Source organism: Mauremys mutica, chromosome 5, assembly GCF_020497125.1.
Source record: "Mauremys mutica isolate MM-2020 ecotype Southern chromosome 5, ASM2049712v1, whole genome shotgun sequence".
In the NCBI taxonomy this organism is placed as follows: domain Eukaryota; kingdom Metazoa; phylum Chordata; order Testudines; family Geoemydidae; genus Mauremys; species Mauremys mutica.
The window spans coordinates 55,344,043-55,365,202 of NC_059076.1; the positions used below are offsets into that span (position 1 = coordinate 55,344,043).

A 21,160-nucleotide genomic window follows, 5' to 3' on the forward strand; every position below is an offset into this window, starting at 1 on the left:
AAATGGCCAAATATTTTAAAGCACTAATCTGTTAGAACAATAACAACTATAACAAAAGGAATAAGACTTTATGGTCTCCAAGAGGCTTAGCTTTAGATTCTTATGCCTAATTACAAAAAACAAGTTTTTTAACTGCATTATTTTAACTCAGAAAAATGCAAAACATAATTAAATGAAGTTTTAAAAAATGAAACTGTTCAGTCTTGAATAATTGTCATTCTTTCATTACCGTTTTTCTTTTGTAATGGAAATAAAACAAACATAGCAACTATAAAGGAAGTCATTTTTTAACTGTTGTTCTGTGCATGCAGTAGTAGTATACAGAAGTATGAAAAGAGTTTCTGCTGCTGTAGCTAAACTGGAAGTTGAGCATGACCCTTTCCACCATGATAGAGAAAGGTGTTTTGATTCAACAGCTGGGATTGCACTCTGGTTGTTTTACAACTGAATGGGTTGCTTCTTGCTTTATAATTTGCTACTTCCATCAGAATTTTTTGTGTGTATGTCCTTTAACATTTGCAACAGCCACTATGAGGGCACCAACTGAATCAAATTCAGTTCTGTAATCATCAGAAAGGTCTTGGCCCTAGAAGCATGGATCAAGAAGGCAGGCAGCATTATGGGCAGGACTGATTACTTGATTTTTTTGTGAGATATTTTGTCTCTTTCTCATCTGCTTTTGTATGTGTACTGTGTTCAGTATTCTTACAAATGTTTTTCATGTTCAAGAATCATCATTGGCATCAGACAATATAGAACTATAACTTTTCATATTCTGAATGGACTGAGCTCCGAGTTCAAATAGTGAAATGAATTTTGGATTTGCATCCAAAAGACTGCATCATCAAGAACATGAGTGAGGATTACTTGGGGGCAGCACCCAGCCACCCTTTCTTAAGCAGCAGCTGATTGTAAAAGTCTGCTTGTATATTGGAAGATCTTTGAGGAATTTAATAGAAGAGCCCCACTGAGTATGCAAGACTTACTCAGCATGGATGAAATCAAGTGCTTTACTAAATGATGTTGAAAATGGCTGCTGGTACTTTATTTTTGAAAAACTTGACAGTGCTTTTTCACTTTTCTTATATGTGACGAGAAAGTTTGTCAGGTCTTCAGCATCACCAATGAAATGCTGCCTCCTCAGAGCAGCATGCTCATAACACAGAAGATGTGAATACTCATTTATCAGCAACGACTAAGCTGCTTTCACATTAGTCACAACTGAAATACCCTTCTGTGTGGACCCAATTAATTTATTGTATTGTCAGCAATACTGGGCTGCATGATGATGCTCAGTTGTGCATTGGAATGAGTAAACCACTGGTTGTGGAGTTGTTGCCATGAAGCTGATGACATTCTCACTGTGAATATTGCTTCATCCATCAGATACTAGAGACACATGAGGAACTTGAGGAATAAGAACACCAATTGTTTTTCACGTCCACTTTTGGCATTCAGAAGACTTTCCTGCAAGCTGTTTCTTACTTTGTAAATTGGACACAACTTATGAAAAAAATCTAGTACATAAGGATTTTTTTCTATATTAAATGGTTTATTGCTGGCATTAATACCTCTAGCGAACATATGGTCAGGTTTGTTTTTCTGGTCAGAGGACACTGTATCAAAAAACCTTTTAATACCAATTTGATGAACATCTGAAGACTTTCCAGGAGTGAGGAATTTTTTATGCTAAAAAAGATGTAGCAGAATTCTTAATGTGAAAAAATGGAATTAGCTTCACTTTCATTGTTACTCATATCACTATCTTCATCAAAAGTTGCCATGCTTTGTGATGCAGCTGCTCAGGACAAAGTAGAAGAATGCACATAAGAGAAATTTTGATGTAGACCAGTTTTATGTTTCTTGCTGTTTAACTGCAATAATCCATCTTTGACAGTAGCTGTACATATATCACAAGAATTTAACAAGCATTTCTCCATCTATCTATATGTTTCACATAGTCAGAAGCATAGTACTTGTGTTTAGCTTTAATTTTTTCCAAGTTTGTGTAGCAAAAAATGTCCATACCAATTATTTTTGGCTTTCCCTTACTCTGCGTATATTATGTCGTCACTGTTAGCATTCCAGAAGTAGTGAGACATTAGTATCTAGATTTATGAAGTATCTCATGGATTTCAATTGACCAGTAACCATGCAGTTCTGTTTCTAACGGCTGCTGTACCAGAAGATTCCAGCCCCTCAATGTTTTCGGGCATGTTGCCCTCTCCCTCCCTCCCAGGCGCCTTACAGATTACCTGGAGGGGAAGGGTGGCAGGTAGTCCATCTTCTTGCAACAAACACAATGGACTAATAAGCAGCTGCAGGAAGAGCAGGTCTTTACAGAGATGTGATGTTACACCTCCTTCATTACCCTAGAACTTTGCATATTATCAGCAAAGTATTGCTGGGAAAACGTGTGGTACGAGGGGATTTTTGTTGGGGGGGAGGAGTGAGGGTTTACTTACATGGGCGTTTAATGTAGGTTATTGAGGGTTGGGGGGAAGTACTAGAGGGGTTTAATAGCTGTTACTTTTGCTTAAGGGAGAGACTTAATGGCTGCACATTTCTCTTTGTGTAGAGGAAGAAGCTCTTCAGGGCAGAGTCCGTGTCTTACCTTGTTTAATGTGCTTTTTGTAAATTTCTATGTGTTGATGGCATAGTATACAAATAAAGCTACACATACAATGTTTGTTCTAGAATATTCCAGCCAATCAAGATGCTCAACTTTCAATTAGTTCCCCTTTTTCCCCAACAGGTGGCATTAGTATGAAGTACAGTAAGTGATCCAAATATTTAAGTAGGGCTTCTTAACAGATGGCATCATGATGCAGTCAAAAACGTAGGTCACCACCTATATGAGGGCATTCTTGCTGGAATATTTAACTATTTGACCATGCTCAAATAATAGTAGGTCAGTTGACCAGTTTGCGAAGCCTAATCCAGAAAGTTGAAGGAAGGGCACACCATCCTCCAGCCCCTTATTGCAGCAACCAGGAGTCTGAGTGAGGTGTAAAGAAGCGGAGTCCCTCCACCTTATCCTGCTGGCAGCCAGGAGGCTCTGGATGGGAAGAGGTTGTGGAGAAACAAAGAGAGAGCTCCTTCAACCTTTTAACACCTGAAGGGTTGATTGTGGGTGGTGGTAGTAAGGATTTATTTATTGGCTATCTGTTAGACAAAAGGTGATTCAAGAAGGGTCTCCCTAATTCCTGCTTGGGAGTCCCTACCCATACTGGAATGTGAGCCCTTGCCCATTCTCAACATGGGGGTAGGGAGTTGGACTTCTTACTAGGGTATTATAGGTTATAGATCTCACTTAATCTGTATTATATGGCTCAGTCTAGCTAGTACACAACATGCTTCCAACGCCCTAGAATAAATATTTAGTGAAAAAATAAATCAATAAAAATCAGGTTGAATAATCTAGTGATTAGAGCAGAGAACAGTAGGCAATGAGAGTATACAATTTTAGTATTTGAGTCTTGCTAATGGTTTCCTGTTTGCTGAGAAAAAATCTGTTAAAAATATGTAATTGACTGTAAACATCTTAGTAACAGTTTTAGAAAATTACGTACCATACAAATAACATTTATTAGTACATTCAAGTGAATCTAATTAGCAAGAACAACACAATAGAAGGGAGAAGTGGAAAAGGAGGTGGAGAGAACAGGAAAGGATACCGTATACAGTCGTTATGACATAGACTAACACCTTATTGCTGTAAAGTGTCTTTACTATATTCTTCCAGGAATGAAGACCATAGTTCTTCAAAGGAAGCCACGCTCTGACTTACCAAGAGGAAAGCTCTCAAGACTTACTAGGTCATTGAACTTGTACCAGACGCTAATAGAAAACTTCAGTTTTTCTGCTTTCCATTTCTTTTCAGTATGATATTTTTTGTGATTAGTGTGGTTCTGAGAAGTAGATAAGTCCCTCAGTTCTCTGTTATATCCAGGAATAAATAACAAAGGATCACATGATAAACTGAAGATCAAATTCAAATTAAGCTAGATAAATATTTTCAGAAACCTTTATCTAATAACTACATGGCATATGTCTGTGGCCTGGTCTACAACTACAATATAAGTTGCTTTGCATCAACCCTATTTGAGCATGTGTCTACAGACTACATTCAAAGTTGTCTCCCAACATAAGTGCCTTGTCTGTGAATGAAGACAAAATATTTGATTCAGTATATGAGGGGGTGGAAAAAGACTCTCTGCATCCATTCACTGAGGAGACAATTTGGTAAAAGGGGGTGTATTTCATGAAAGATTAGCTCTGCAAGAGAAGACTTGGGGGTGGGGGAAGGAACCTACTTTATTCAATAGGAAAGGTAACTTAATTGTAGGCCCTAGTTTGTGTTGTATGAATTTATTTTATTTTGTAACCACCTGTTTCCATCACACTTTCTTGTTTTTAGTGGAACCTCTATTCTTTTTTACTTAAAACTTTTTTATATTAAGTGCTTACAAGAGCTGTGTGTTAGAAAGGTGGTGATTTAAGGTAAAATTGGTAAACTGGGCTACATTATTCGTGTGGGAGCAGAGGATCTGTGATTTCTATGAGAAGCCAGTGTTACGGGCTGGATATCACAGGGGAATGCTTTAAGGAGGCTCAGGAACTGGAGTGCACCTCTTGCTAACCTGCAAGGTGAAGTGAGGGCTCACATAGCCTGGAGGAGATATAGAGCTAACCCGGAGCTGCCACAGACAAGACTCACTCCCTCTGTAAAAAGGTGACTCTCAGCTCTGGGTACCCCAAGAGCCATCACAACCGCCCTTCTCCCCATTTGTCCATCTAGAATATTTGTGATATGCCGTATCCCCCCTGGGAAGGGCATTATGCCAAAGTTGATTGAACACTTGTAAGGCATGTTTATTTTTGTTTGTTTATTTATTTATTAAATAATCTGTTTTAAAGGAGTTGGATACTTTTATGGATAGTTCTAATATGGCTTCCATAATGTAGATTCTGAATTAATGAGTTGTTATACAGGAACATTATCTTCAAATATGAATCACTTACATTGTGATAAGTGTTTAGATAAACTGCTTAGTGTGAGTGTGGGTACAGTATGAAGATGTTTTTTAATTTTGATGAAGTGCAACAGATTCCTATTGTAAGGTTAATAAAATTGCCAAGGACATGAAATATTATTTTTCTAGCAGTAAAAGCTATATTGCTTAAATCAATAATATCCAATATGTTGGTACAAATGACTGATATTCTTAACATTACAACGGTATGTTAATAGACATTGCCCATTTGTGTTTTGAAATCCAAAATTGTTCAAGCAGACATTTCAAGATCTGAAATTATAGTGGTATAGCTTTTTGTTTTTACATTGCAAAACATTTGTGTTAACTTTGTGAATTAAGTTACTGACTTTGTTGTTCTTCTACAGAGGTGTTATGAACATAAACAGTACAGAAATGGGCTGAAGTTTTGTAAACAGATCCTTTCTAATCCAAAGTTTGCAGAACATGGAGGTGAGGCTTCAGGTGGCATATAAAACTACCATATCCTGCTTATTATATGCTTTAAGACATGTAATACATACTTCAAGAGATTTTCTGTAAAACTTCATAAGTCTTTTAGCATCTTTTTGTTCATACTTTGCATAAGTAATTTTAAGGGGAACCTGATGAAGTACAAAGTGTAACTTTTGGAAACCCTGCACCATAATGTGATACTTTATTGCTGATGTAACATTTTTAATCTCTGTCCTTAATCTTTTTATTTTTTCTCTCTCATATCTGAAAAAGCAGTACATGATTTGGGGAAGGAGTTGTGTCAAATACCACATGTACATGGCAGTTAGAATTACCATCTTGATCCTCCAGTGAGGGGAAAACAGTTTGGAAGAGAAAAAAGGTTTTTTTTGCCACCCAACTTTTTTTTCCCCACTCTTTCGGTTGAACCTCTCTTTTGAAGTACTCAAAGGAATTTCCTTTTTACCTGTTAGACTGGCATGACTGTCCTTTTCTGAAACCCACTTTAAATGACTGCCTTTTCTGTTAAAGAATGGACTATTTAAACAGACATGGCACTCCTTTCCAGTAGAGGGAAGACTATGTCTGCCTACCAGTGAAAATAGGGAAAACTGACATGCTTTAAAGTAGAATACTGAACCAGTATTATAGAATACTGGTATTCTGGTTTAAAAAAAACTGTTTTTTTTTAAACTGGAAATATGATACAGAACTTATTGTTTGAGCCTCATACGCTAACTGAATAAACTACAAATGTAATCTTTTGTACCTGAAAATAGAATAATTGGAATCTTTGTGCTACTAACTTTCCTGAGTCTAAAGTCTTATGTATGAATATTTATATGGTTTAAGTTATTAGTTTATATCAGGGGTGGGGAACCTACAGCCTGTGGGCCAGATGTGGCCCGCTGTTTCATTTCATCCGGCCTGTGGCAAATCTCCACATTGTGGGCCAGAAGCCCTGAGCCTCCCATACCACCCCCATCTCCCACCCCCTGCGGGCCTGGAGCCGCATGCCCTGGCTCGCCCCACAGCGGGGGGAAGTTAGGGTTCCCAGGCTGTTAAAAGTCTGTCTGGCTCCACGTAACTCCCAGAAGCGACCAACATGTCCCTGTGGCCCCTAGAAGCAGGAGCGATCAGGGAAGCTCTGCATGCTGCCCCCAGCACCGGCTCCGCAGCTCCCATTGGCCAGGAACCACGGCCAATGGAGCTGTGGGGGCGGGGAGCAGCACAGAGCCAGGGCAGGCAGGGAGCATTTACTAGATTAAACCCCCAGGCCTGAGCCCCTGCCGGAGCCCACAGCTCTACCCTCCTCCCACACCCCAGCCCTGAGCCCCTCCTCCACCCCAGAGCCCACACGCCCAGCTGGAGCCCTCACTCCCTCCTGCACCCTAGCCCGGAGTCCCCTCCCACACACTGAACCCCTTTTTCTGGCCCCACCCCGGAGCCTAGAGGAAGCCCCGAGCCTTTGCACCACCCCGTGGGGCTGTGTGGCCCGCAGGTGATTTTTTTCTGTGGATCAGTGTCCCCTGATAGAAAAAAGATTCCCCATCCCTGGTTTATAGGATGTCTCTTGTGTTTAATAAAATAATAGATTGGTATCAATTGAATCCTAATGTTTTTTAGAAACCCTGGCGATGAAAGGACTAACGCTGAACTGTCTAGGGAAGAAAGAGGAAGCATATGAACTAGTGCGTAGAGGCTTACGGAATGATTTAAAGAGTCATGTCTGTATCCTTTTTGAATATACCTTCCATTTCAGAATGCGGAGAAGGCTGTTAGAGTAACTGATTATTTTATAGAATGTGAACAAAAGCCAACAACTATCGCTGTTCCAAATTGAAAGTGTACAACTGGTAAGTTTCATAGGCGTATACGTATACAAGTAGATTTTGTTTAAACTTATCTGAACAATTTCATACCTAAATTTTGTCATAAAGCTGTCCTTGGAAGCACAAGCAATTAAATACACATTCTTGCTTTTGTGGGAAGAATTATAGTAGTTGAATCAAAATCATGCTGTTCTTTTCAATTGTATTTGCAAGTGTAACCTTTTTCCTTCAGAATTGCTTGCTATGGCCCTGATTTAAGCATGTACTTGAGCATGTGCCTAACTTTAAGCACATGATTATCCTATTGATGTCAGTGGGACTAGTGACATACTTGAAGTTTAAATACATACTTAAGTGTGTGCCTGAATTGGGGCCTGTATTAGGTACAAATTAGGTAAAAATGCAGGTAGTACAAGTTGATAGTACTTTCAAACAGTAGGAAAATGAATTGCAATAATGTGCCTCCTTCTCCCACACACCATGTTCCTGTAAAATCAATTGGTGAAAAGCTTAATATCTTCAGTTTGAATGTTTTAGTGGTGTTACTGTCTGTTACAAAGCTGGATTTTTTATTTTTTTTATCATTATTATTTTATTTATTTTACCTAGTAGGCACTCTTTTTCTGCCATTCTGGATTGATTTTCTTCAGTAGCGCCCTTAACAAAGTTTTCCAGGCTGGCATGTCTATGGTCTTCTCCAGAGGTCAGACAAGAAGTACGATGAAGCTATCAAATGTTACAGAAATGCACTGAAATGGGATAAAGACAATCTTCAAATCTTGAGAGATCTCTCTCTGCTACAGATTCAAATGAGGGATCTTGAGGGTTACAGGGTAAGTAGAGTATTTACATTATTATAGGCTTCCAGGGAAACAGAGCAAAGGATTAGTGCAATAATTAGTAACTTGCATACAGTTTCCTCAGGTTAAAGGCCATAGGAATCAAAACATTAAACCCTTATATGCTTAACACTTTCGACATTCAGACTCAGATATGCAGAAGACTACTTTTTAATGACTTTCATATAAAGAGTATAATTTGCTAGGTTATCTTTCTGTTAAAGCAGAATTGTTCACTAGTGGACACTTTGAGTTTTGTCTAGTCTATAAATGTTCCGGGTGTTGATAGGGCTTTTACCACTTTCTTTTGGAGACTTCTGCCTAACAAAGTTTACTATCAGGAAGACTGTCCTGATATTCAAACAAAATGTTTTCCTTTCATAACTTTCTTCCATATCTTCATCCCTGTTATTCCCTTTATAAGCCTCTATTCCTCTCATTCTTTGGTTTTAGATTTTTCATAGACTGTTACTATGTTTCTCCTGTTGATTATCCTGTAGCCAAACTGAACTTATTTTAGTTTTCAACCTACTATTTTCCTTTTAAGACAGTTTCTGCAGCTCTTGACTATGTGTGTTGCTCTTCTCTGAATTCCTGTCAGTTTGTCAATAGTTTTCTGGTAAAATGTTGCTTAGAACTGAAGATGCTATTCTAAGTACAGTTGCACTATGGTGTTCTGTTTCTGTGGACAAGGACTACAACCACTGCTCTGACATCTCTGCAAATGCATCCCCAAATTGAATTTGTCCTTTTTGCTGTCCTGTTGCATTGCAGACTCATGTCTGATTTGCTGAAATTAAGAATTACTGTTTTTAATCTCCCCTATATTTTCCCCAAAACATATGTCTTGCATGTTTCAAGTTGAATCTCATATGCTGTCCATGTTTCTAATTTCTCCAAGTCCCTTTGCATTTAATCTGTCTTGACTGAAGCTCAAAACTCAACCCAGTTTTAAATCTCTGAATGTCATCATGCAGTTTTCTACTGCTAGGTCATTTACTATAAAGGTTAATTAAGATTGGACATAATGCAGCTTCCCCCAGTTTTATGCATTATTTTTTATTATTACTCTTCGCTGTTCTTCATGATCCTTTTCTGTTTATTGCTCATGCTTGTTACCCTCTCTGTATTTAATTACTTTTTAAAAATATTTTAAAATTACTTGCTGTTCCAGAACTCTGTCAAAAAAAATGCACGACTCCCTGGAGAGTCATATAGCTAGGTTCTGAAACTAATTAAAGGCCATTTGCAGATATCCATAAAGATGGCTGCCACTTATACTAGCCATTCTTCATGCAACCACTTACGTTGAATTGGGTAGAATCTCTGATTGAATACATACAGATTCCTTGATAAATCTGAAGTATCATTACTACAAGAACTGTTCCCTAGATCTCAAACTGAAACATCCGGAATGATGCTCTTTATTTAGTATTTTTAGGATAGAGAAGTACATGCCTTGATACCTACATTAATGTTAGTTTGGCTCATGAGGACAGCTTAGTTGGAAATAGTACCTCTTTAGTACTGTTTTATTTGACTGTTACCTTTTCTCTCTTTATCAAAGTTCAAGCTTTTTAATTTGGCACAGTACTTTGTACTGTGTTAAGTAATCTTATTCAAATATATTGAAATGTGAAAGCTACAGTATTTTATGGAGAACATTAGAGTCCATGAGAACAGGAAAATTAGTAGTTATAACTGTCTTACAGGAAACCAGGTACCAGTTACTTCAGCTCCGACCTGCACAGCGAGCCTCATGGATTGGTTATGCTATTGCTTATCATCTGCTGGAAGATTATGAAATGGCAGCAAAGATTTTAGAGGAATTTAGGAAGACTCAACAGGTATAAAAAAGAAAACGTGGAATTCTTCATATGTTTTGATTAGCTGTGAGCCAAAAAAAAGTAATTGTCTTTCAAACACAGAAACAATTTAATAAAATGTAGATTTTTAAAACCAAATGAATTCAGTTTACCCTAAGTTTAAGTGTATGCTACAAGGGTGAACACTCATATGCCTTGTTTACATTCAGACGTCTCCTGATAAAGTGGACTATGAATACAGTGAGCTGTTGTTGTATCAGAATCAAGTCCTCCGAGAAGCAGGACTCTACAAAGAAGCCTTGGAACACCTTGGTACCTATGAAAAGCAGATCTGTGATAAACTGGCTGTTGAAGAAACTAAAGGTATTTGCCTCTTCAGGATGCTGTGCTTGTACATGGAATCTGCAGTATGGAATCTTGTGTGTGGTTCCTGTATATACTGTCAGAGCCGCCCAGAGGATTCCGGGGGCCTGGGGTCTTCGGCGGCGGGGGGCCCTTCCGTTCTGGGACCCGCCACCAAAGTGCCCCGAGCCCCCCGCCGCCGAATTACCGCCGAAGCGGGACCCGCCGCCGAAGCGCAGCCCGGTCTTCGGCGGTAATTCGGCAGCGGGGGGGGGGTCCCCGCCGCGGGTCTTGGGGCACTTTGGCAGCGGGTCCCGGAACAGAAGGGGCTCCCCGCCGCCGAAGACCGGGCTGCGCTTCGGCGGCGGCGGGTCCCGCTTCCTCTCACCGCCACGGCCCCAGCCTCTTACCCGAGCGCGTCTCCGGCGGGGCCTGAGCTCCGTCCCGCTCAGAGCCGCGTGGTGAGGGGGCGGGGCTGTGAGCTCCACGCCGAGCGGAGGCAGCTGCCCCGCCCCCTCCCCACGCCGCTCTGAGCGGGGCGGGGCTCAGGCCCCGTTGGAGCTCCCAGCCCCGCCCCCTCACCACGCGGCTCTGAGCGGGGCGGGGCTCAGGGGCTCGGCCGGAGACTCGGCGCTTGATGCGCTGAGGCTCCAGGAGAGGGGCGGAGGCGGGAGCCTCCGCTCTTCTCTTGGGGGCCCCTGCGGAGCCCGGGGCCCGGGGCAAATTGCCCCTTTTGCCCCCCCCTCTGGGCGGCCCTGTATACTGTTTGAGAAATAAAAGAAATAAGCTATTTTTATATGACTGAATTATGAAATATACCAGACAGGCCAGTTTAGGTCTACAGTTAAGCAAAAACTCTTTTCACTGGACTTGCTAATATTCTTAAGTTTTGTTAAACTTCATTTTTACCAAAAGTTCAGTTTTAAACGTACTTTACAGTGTTTGCATTTTATACATTGCAATATTGTTTGTACTGGCATACAAGTCAGGAAGTTATATAGTCATTTTTTATTGCTCAAACTGGGAAAAATGAACAAGGTAAATCAGCATTAACAGTGGGAGGAAATACATTTTAAAATTTACTTTTCATAATATAAGGAGCTGTCAGTAAAACTCGTAAGAAACTGGGTTTTAATTATTTTTAGTTGGATTCTGTTCCTTTAAAAATACGCCATATCTCACATCACATTTAGCGAGTGTAGGGGTTTGCCAATATGGCACAACCTTTTTTTCTCCCCACTGTTGAGTATTAGCCAGCACAGGCTAATATTCAGATGCTGTACCACCTGAGATGCTGACATAGTTCCATGATGCTCATGTGTATATATAAACTACAGAAGGCTTTGGTATGAAAAATGCTATATAAACATAAACTGTAATTACAGTATACCACTGGCATGGTATACCATATGTTGGGACAGGTACTAAGTCCTCCATTTAAATAGTTTACCCTAATGATAGTGAATGGTAATGCAGTTTAGTTGTAGCCATGTCAGTCCCAGGATATCAGAGACCCAGTGAAAAACTAATGATGGCATTGAAATTCCTCAGTGAAGATCCAAGGACCTGATCCTGCACATATTTACACACTAAGTACAGAAATAGTTCCACTGAAGTCAATGAGATGATTCCCATGATTAAATATAAGCACACAGGGGCTTTTATCTTGCAAACACATACATCAGTTCTGGCATTTCCTGGTTTATGTGGATCTTTAGCTCTGTCCTTTATGAATGTGTTATGATATCTCTTTTATTTACATGATCACATACTATTTGTCAAGCATAATATCTTACCACTCTTCTGCAACTTCATATGCATCTGAACTACCTTGTAGTACTCTGTATACAATGTGTACATCAGACAAATTTTGGTTAGTCCTAAGTCACAGGACTGAGAATTAGATCTGAGTTCTGAATATGAGCTTTTCCACATGCTTCTTTGTGAGCTTAAACAAACTACTTAATCTGTTTTTCAGTTCCTCATCGGTAAAAAGCTATAATACTGACTTATTTTTTCCCCCCACCAGCCTTATGAGATTACATTATTAATGTTTGTGATGTGCTTAGGTACTAAAAGTAAGTGCCACAGAAAAATCTACAAATAAATGAGTCTTTTATATTAACAATGCATAATAAAAAGTACTATGAATGAAATATAACTGAGTTATATTGGAAAGTGTTCTGGCATGTATAGGAGTTTAGAATTGAATTAGCAATGATAACTCTTGCCTTCCATGGCAGAATTTGGGTCTCTTGTGGTGAGATACTACTTCTTCTTCGAGTGATTGCTCCTATGCATTCCAGTTAGGTGTGCGCGCCGTGCGTGCACGGCATCTCGGAACTTTTTTACCCTAGCAACCCCGGCGGGCCGGCTAGCGCCCCCTATGGAGTGGCGCCGCTATGGCGCCCATTATGTACCTCAGCCAGCCCGTCCGCTCCTCAGTTCCTTCTTACCGCCCGTGACGGCCAGTTGGAACTGTGGAGTGCTCTTCGTTCTCCACGACCCTAGCTTTCGCTTCTGATTTGTATATAGTTAGTGTAGTAGTTAGTTTGCAAGTTACTTAGTTAGATAGCTAGTGTAAATAGATAAGGTAAAAGGGGGGTTTTCCCCTTTTACCTCACCCGGTGCGGGCTCATGCCCAAGGCACCGGGCTTTAAGCCCTGCGCAGCGTGTCAGAGGCCTATGCCCATCGGAGACCCGCACGACGCCTGTCTCCGTTGCCTGGGCGAAGGGCACAGAACAGACAAGTGTTCGATCTGTTCGACTTTTAAACCGCGGACCCGAAAAGAGCGGGATATCCGCTTGAAACAGATTTTGATGGAGGCGTCGCTTCAGCCACCGGCACCGTCCGCGCCGGCACCGCGAACTGCCTCGGTGCAGAGCGCACCGGCGGCACCGACCCGCTCCACCTCCACGGCACCGCCGACGCAGAAAGCGGTTAAGAAGTCTCGACACCGCTCGCTTTCGCCCGCGAAGAAGCAGAGGCTGGCGAGGGCACTGGCTCAGGCTCGTGCTGAGGACTCAGCTAAAGCGGCTGCGCTCCTGGCGGGCCCCGCGAAGCCCGTGCACAAGCCGTGCACCGGACCCTTGACTCCGGCGCCGCAAGGCCCGTCGAGTCCGGCGCCGCCACGCTCCCCGGTGCCGTCTGAGGTTGAGCCCCGGCTGCCGTCAACGCCGGAGACATTCGCCTCCGCGCAAGAGCTAATTAAGCTCATAGAGGCACCAGGCCTCCGGCCCCTGGCACCGCCGGTGTGGGCTGTCGTGTTGACGGGGAAGCCGGCTAGAATGACCCGGCCACCGTCCCTGGACAGGCGACATGGACGACGCACCCGGTCCCGGTCCAGCGGCAGGTCTCCGTCCCGTCGCTCGCGATCTCGGCACCGCTCCCCTTCGCGGCACCGATCGCTGTCGAAACGTCGGTCACAGTCCCGGTACCGCTCGTCATCGCGGTACCGGTCGTACTCACGACGCCGCACGAGGTCCAGGTCGCCATCGCATCGGCACCGTAGGAGATCGCCGTCCCGGCACCGCTCCCGGCACCGCGACTCGCGCGGGCGTTCATGGCACCGGAGGTCTCAGTCTCGGTCGAGCTCCCGGCACCGTGACGGACGTCACTCCCGGTCGCCTTCCCGGTACCGCATGGAGCAACATCGCTCTTCCTTACCATCCGGGGACGGACTGCCCCATTCGGCAGCGCGCTCTGCGAGCGCCTCGGCACCGCCATGGCCATCTCGACCAGCGTCAGTCGCTTCCGGCACGGAAGGTTACGGACTCCTGCCACCTACCCCACAAGGCCATCCTCAAGGGGCGCAACCGTGGGGCTTCTGGGTTCCATGGGCCCAGTATGAGGCTCAGGGGGTGCCTTTTCCGCCAAGGCCTCCCGCGACCGAGCGCAGGGTTCCAGAGGCGACGATATCCCGACCGGCCCCTTCGCCACCGGCGGCGGACGCTATAACGTCGGAGTCCCAGGGCCACGCGCAGCCCACACCCCCCGACGAGCAGGTGGCGGACCCCTCTTCGGAGGCGGTCATCCAGGGGTTGTCCTCCTCGTCCTCGCCTGATGAGGCTGTGGCCGGCGCAGCGACTAAGGAGCCTCCACCCATTGATATAAAGGCTCACCAGGACCTCCTTCGTCGTGTGGCGACGGCTATGACCTTGCCCATAGAGGAGGTGCAGGAAGACGAGGACCCTATTACGAACGTTGTCGGGTCGGACATGCCGGTGCGAGTTGCGCTTCCTTTTGTACGGACGGTGCAAAAGAATGCCACCACTATCTGGCAGACGCCGGCGTCCGTGCCCCCTATAGCCCGTGGTGTTGAACGAAAGTACTCTGTCCCTCCCACGGGCTATGAATATTTGTACACACATCCGACCCTGGACTCTCTGGTAGTCCAGTCGGTTAATGACAGGGAACGGCACGGCCAACCGGCTCCTGCGCCCAAATCAAAGGACGCGAAGCGTATGGACCTCCTAGGCCGAAAGGTCTATTCCGCGGGAGGCCTACAAATGAGGATTGCCAACCAGATGGTCCTCCTCGCCAGGTACGCTTTTGACATCTTGACGTCCCTGGCGAAATTTACTGAGCTCCTGCCGACAGCTTCCCGCCAGGAGTTCGCGGCCATGTTGGAGGAAGGGAGGAGGTCGTCTAGATCCTCCATCACAGCCGCCCTCGACGCTGCGGACTCAGATGCGAGGACCCTGGCCTCCGGTGTCACGATGAGGCGTATCGCATGGCTGCAGTCTTCCACCCTGCCGCCGGAGGTCCAATATACGTTACAGGACCTACCATTTGATACAAAAGGGCTGTTCTCGGAGAAGACGGATTCTCGGATCCAAACTTTGAAGGACGGCCGTATCGCGATACGTACGTTAGGCATGCATACGCCAGCGACGCAGCGCAGGCCATTCCGTCCTCAGCCCTCCCGACCGGCCTACCAGTCCCGGTATCGTCCTTACAACAGCCGGTGTCCGGCCCAAAATCGCCGTCGTCCGTCCGGCGGCCGCCGCAACCAGGGCCAGGCCGCTTCCAAGGCCCCTCAGGGGGCTAAGCAGGCCTTTTGATGGGACGCTCGAGGCCGGCCCATCACTCTCCCCACCGGATCCTTCCCCTTTATTTTACAACCGCCTTTCCCATTTCTTTTCGGCGTGGTCCCAAGTAACATCAGACAACTGGGTGCTCCAAACAGTTCAGTCGGGATACCGCCTGCAATTTGTCTCGCCCCCACCTTCCCACCCACCCTCCCTGTCCCTCTTCAGGGACCCCTCTCACGAGCAAGTCCTCTTACAAGAGGTCCAGACTCTGTTGAGCGTGGGTGCCATAGAAGCTGTGCCGCAGGACAGATGGGGCAGGGGATTCTACTCCCGTTATTTTCTCATCCCCAAGACGAAAGGCGGGCTGCGTCCTATCCTGGACCTTCGCGAGCTGAACAAGTACCTGCTCAAGCCCAAGTTTCGTATGGTCACCCTGGGGACCATCATTCCCTCTCTGGATCCGGGAGACTGGTTTGCCGCCCTCGACATGAAGGACGCGTACTTCCATGTCGCAATCTATCCTCCCCATCGTCGTTTCCTTCGATTTAGGGTCAACGGCACTCACTACCAGTTCGCCGTATTGCCGTTTGGGCTGTCCACCGCCCCGAGGGTGTTTACCAAATGCATGGCGGTAGTCGCCGCAGCCCTCCGACGTCGTCAGATGCACGTTTACCCGTATCTCGACGACTGGCTGGTTCGAGGTCAGTCCCAACAACTTGTGATGGACCAGATGTCAGAAATCATGTCTCTCTTTCATCGGCTCGGCCTTCTCATCAACACCGAGAAGTCCACTTTGATTCCGACACAGCGGGTGGAGTTCATCGGAGCGGTCCTCGACTCCACAGTGGCCAGAGCCTGCCTCCCTCGCGCTCGGCACCAGACGATGGTCTCCATCATCCGGGACCTCGCCGCCTTCCCTACCACGACGGTGCGCTCTTGCCTCCGCCTCCTGGGCCACATGGCTTCGTGCACGTATGTCACCGAGTATGCGCGGCTCCACCTTCGTCCGTTCCAGTCGTGGCTCGCGTCGGTGTATCGATCACATCGAGACCCCATCGACATGGTGGTCACGGTCACCAGGACGACCCTCGAGTCCCTCAACTGGTGGCTCAACCCAGAGGTCGTGTGTGCCAGAGTTCCGTTCCGCCCTCCTCGCCCGTCCGTCACTCTGACCACGGACGCCTCAGCACTCGGTTGGGGGGCACACCTGGGCGATCTCCACACGCAGGGCCAGTGGTCGGCCCAGGAGCTCGCCCTGCACATCAATGTTCGCGAGCTACGCGCCATTCGCCTGGCCTGTCGCACCTTCTGCACCCACCTGCAAGGCCGTTGTGCGACAGTGTTCACGGACAACACCACCGCGATGTTCTACGTGAACAAGCAGGGCGGAGCCCGCTCCTCCCCCCTGTGCAAGGAGGCGATGCTCCTGTGGGACTTCTGCGTGACCCACTCAATTCACCTGGAAGCATCCTTTCTTCCAGGAGTGCAGAACACGCTGGCCGACCATCTCAGCAGGTCGTTCCTCTCCCACGAGTGGTCCCTCCGTCCAGATGTCATCCACACAATCTTCCGGAGGTGGGGGTTTCCCCAAGTAGACCTATTCGCCTCCAAAGAGAACAGGAAGTGCCACCTGTTTTGCTTGTTCCAGGGTCGCTCGCCGGGCTCCCTGTCGGACGCCTTCCTGTATCCCTGGACGGATCGCCTCCTCTACGCCTTCCCTCCGTTCCCGCTCGTGCACCGAGTGCTCCTGAAGCTTCGGAGGGACAGAGCCCACGTCATTCTAATCGCGCCGGCCTGGCCGAGGCAACACTGGTACACCCGGCTGCTCGAGCTCTCCGTTCGGGAACCCATCCCCCTTCCGTTGTGGCCGGACCTCATCTCCCAGGACTTCGGCAGACTCCGCCATCCGAACCTGCAGTCCCTCCATCTTACAGCTTGGTACCTGAGTGGTTGACCCACGCAGAGAGGGGCTGCTCTGCAGCAGTTCAGCAAGTCCTGCTTGAGAGCAGAAAGCCTTCCACTCGCTCCACTTACCTAGCGAAGTGGAAGAGGTTTGCACTCTGGTGTGATCATCGAGGTCTTAATCCATTCCTGGTCCCGGTCCCTACTATCCTGGACTACCTCTGGCACCTTAAGGAGCAAGGTCTGGCGGTCTCCTCCTTGAGGGTTCATCTGGCAGCGGTATCAGCCTTCCTTCCCTCCGTGGAAGGTCGGTCCATCTTCTCGAACCAGATGGTTTCCCGCTTCCTCAAAGGCTTGGACCGCTTGTACCCACCGGTGCGGCGCCCGGCCCCGACCTGGGATTTGAATCATGTCTTGGCCAAACTGATGGGTCCTCCGTTCGAGCCCTTAGCCACGTGCTCCCTGCTCTACCTCTCTTGGAAGACGGCCTTCCTCGTCGCCATTACATCAGCGAGACGAGTCTCTGAGCTTCGCGCTCTAACGGTCAACCCACCATACACGGTCTTCCATGGGGACAAGGTGCAGCTTCGCCCTCATCCGGCCTTCCTCCCGAAGGTAGTATCAGCTTTCCATCTCAACCAGGAGATCTTCCTCCCGGTGTTCTTCCCGAAGCCGCATGCCTCGCCTCGGGAACAGCAGCTGCATACCCTCGACGTCCGCAGAGCGCTTGCTTTCTACATCGAGCGGACGAAGCCCTTCCGGCGTTCACCCCAGCTCTTTGTAGCGGTTGCCGACCGCATGAAGGGAGAGCCGATATCCTCCCAACGGATCTCCTCCTGGGTCACTGCATGTATCAGGACCTGCTACGAGCTGGCTCGCGTACCACCAGGCCGCGTCACTGCACACTCGATGAGGGCACACGCCTCATCTGTTGCCTTCCTGGCCAATGTTCCGATCCAGGACATCTGTCGAGCGGCCACCTGGTCTTCGGTTCACACCTTCGCCTCCCATTACACGTTGGTGCAACAGTCTCGAGACGACGCAGCCTTCGGCTCCGCGGTATTATACTCCGCCACGTCTCACTCCGACCCCACCGCCTAGGTAAGGCTTGGGAATCACCTAACTGGAATGCATAGGAGCAATCACTCGAAGAAGAAAAGACGGTTACTCACCTGTAGTAACTGTTGTTCTTCGAGATGTGTTGCTCCTATCCATTCCAGACCCGCCCTCCTTCCCCACTGTCGGAGTAACCGGCAAGAAGGAACTGAGGAGCGGACGGGCCGGCTGAGGTACATAATGGGCGCCATAGCGGCGCCACTCCAGGGGGCGCTAGCCGGCCCGCCGGGGTTGCTAGGGTAAAAAAGTTCCGAGATGCCGTGCACGCGCGGCGCGCACACCTAACTGGAATGGATAGGAGCAACACATCTCGAAGAACAACAGTTACTACAGGTGAGTAACCGTCTTTTCCTGGTCCTGTCATGCTGGTGGGTGGGCCAGAGGTATCTCTCCTTGGCTTAAGATTATCTAAGGTGGCTGCTATGTGAAGACCCATAGCCCAACTCTAACATTTCTGTAGTAAGCAGTAGCTTATGCTGTGAGAGTTGCTGGAATAGAGGAGAGGGGTAAGACGTCGCTTTTTTCTTCCTTTCTGTAGAGCAAAATTCACTAAGTTATTGAGACTTTGCTCTACAAGCGATGCCTTCTTAATTACCAGATCACCTCTCATGAATTAAGTCAAGTGTGCTTACTTGAACGAGTGTGTGAGAGGGGAAGGTGTCATCAGTTATGAGTTGTCTAGTTACTTCTAAATAAGTGTGTGTGTGTGTAAAATTACTTTTACTGTTTTTTTAACACTGCTAAGTCAATGCAGCTCTGAAATAATGAGATGGATTGTTTTCTGGCTGTAGCATCAACAGAAATGCTGGTTACACATGCTGGTCCAAATTCTATCTTTGTTATCACTATGCCATCCCATTGCCAGGTATCAGTGAGGGAAGAACTTGCCTGCAGAATCTCTCAGTACAACTCACAAGTTAGACAAATAGCTGATGTGCAAATCTGAAAAAATGGTTTTTCACACTCGAGTTTTGTAAACTTATCCTTTTACTTGCAAACTGAGCATATTTGATTTGGACATCAAGAAACTATAAACATGGAACATCATGTATCATTTTTAATTACTTTTCATGGTAGAACTGTACTTAGATAGTTTTTCAAAAATTTTAATCAAGATGCATCTAATTTTTGTTCCTCACTCTTAATGAAGTGACTCCTTCTATCTTATAAGTCTTCAACTAAAAAACTTATTGAGTTGTTGGCTATCAACATGAAAACTTGTTAAATCTCAAAATTGAAGTTATTGTCAGTCATACCATTGATATTAATGTCTAAGAAATGTAGATTAACAAAGAATTGAGGAATGTCTAACCATCAAATTACCACTACAGATGTTTAGCTGTTGCATTCTCCCTCACACTCAGTGTATAACTTTATGAATTTTAAACAGGAGAACTTCTGTTGCAACTCTGCAGGCTGGAAGAAGCAGCTGAGGTGTATAGAGGATTGCAAGAAAGGAATCCTGAAAACTGGGCTTATTACAAAGGCTTAGAAAAGGCACTTAAACCAGGTAATGATTTTACAGCTTGTAATAATAGAGTATCAAGAATCTATTTTTGCTCAGTTGTCATTTACTTATGCATTGAAAACATGCATTAAGTATGTTTTTAAAGGGACACTTATATTTGACAACTTCTAGTCTAATTTTTGATATGTAGAAGGGATTTATGTTTTTGTTACTAGCATTATCTTGGAAGACTTGCATGACTTTTGTTCTGATGTCCTGTTTGTCTTCATCTGGTAAAAGATAGATAAATAAAAAATGGCAGATTGTAAGTGCTATAGTCCTTGGTTTTGAATGAATGGTAGACACAGAAGGCAAAGTTCTTTTTTAGAAGGGACACTATCAATTTAATTTTTTCTCTGATCTTTCATTTATGGTAATCTTGTGTTTACAGTCAATACAATTTTCAGACAGAAGTATGATCTCTTTCTGTTTATTTACTTTGTGCCTTTGACAGCACTTTAAATACAATCAGTTTAATTGTTCCATCTATATAGTTGGTTTTCCTCTGTCTGGGTCATTCACACAGCAATGGAGGAGAGAAACTATTTTTTAAAAGGGGAAAATGCAATCAACAAACTGGCAGGGGGACTCATAACCGTTGTACCGGAAACTACTTTTTAATGACCTTTCAAAATGGACTACATTGCAAATTAATTGTGTTACTTTAAGTATACAGCTACTACTTGCTATATATATTCTGGGGTGTGTGTAATTTAATTACCAAAAAAGATTCTTTTTAGTAGTTTCCAATTTTTGCTTTGTTCTAGCCAATATGCTTGAGAGGCTGAAAATCTATGAAGAGGCCTGGACTAAGTACCCAAGGGGACTGGTTCCAAGAAGACTGCCGTTAAACTTTTTATCTGGTATGTGCATTTTTGGCAAGCAATAAAGGTAGATTCACAATATATTTTTTGCTAAAACTTCCTATTTAACCATATAAAACGTTAAAATTGCAAAGTAATATTTGGTAAAAAAACAAAATCAACAGATCTTTTTTCCCCAAAGGTGAAAAGTTTAAGGAATGTTTGGACAAGTTTCTAAGGATGAATTTCAGCAAAGGCTGTCCACCTGTTTTTAATACTTTGAGATCATTGTACAAAGATAAAGAAAAGGTAAATGAATCTTTCCAACAATATGGATTTATTCTTATACACTAAAGGAATAAAAGCAACTTTATGTTAAGTTGGAGCCTACTTTAGCCTGGAAGTTCAGCACTTAGAATGGGATTTCCCAGCTGACACTGTATTACTGTCACTGACTTGATTTTTCT

At 45.3% G+C, this 21,160-nt stretch overlaps 1 protein-coding gene across 3 annotated transcripts in view; it reads left to right on the forward strand.

Moving 5' to 3' along the window:
- NAA15 (N-alpha-acetyltransferase 15, NatA auxiliary subunit) overlaps positions 1–21,160 on the forward strand; it is a 63,727-nt gene that overhangs the window by 9,727 nt on the left and 32,840 nt on the right. Inside the window, exons 2-9 of one of the 3 annotated variants that reach the window (XM_045017570.1) lie at positions 5,405–5,489; positions 7,119–7,223; positions 8,000–8,157; positions 9,876–10,010; positions 10,199–10,352; positions 19,774–19,893; positions 20,658–20,753; positions 20,896–21,002. In XM_045017570.1, the coding sequence (XP_044873505.1) occupies positions 5,405–5,489; positions 7,119–7,223; positions 8,000–8,157; positions 9,876–10,010; positions 10,199–10,352; positions 19,774–19,893; positions 20,658–20,753; positions 20,896–21,002 (960 nt within the window). Of the gene's footprint in view, positions 1–5,404; positions 5,490–7,118; positions 7,224–7,297; positions 7,349–7,933; positions 8,158–9,875; positions 10,011–10,198; positions 10,353–19,773; positions 19,894–20,657; positions 20,754–20,895; positions 21,003–21,160 lie in introns of those variants that run through there. The other 2 variants (XM_045017571.1, XM_045017572.1) reach the window with 2 other exon arrangements.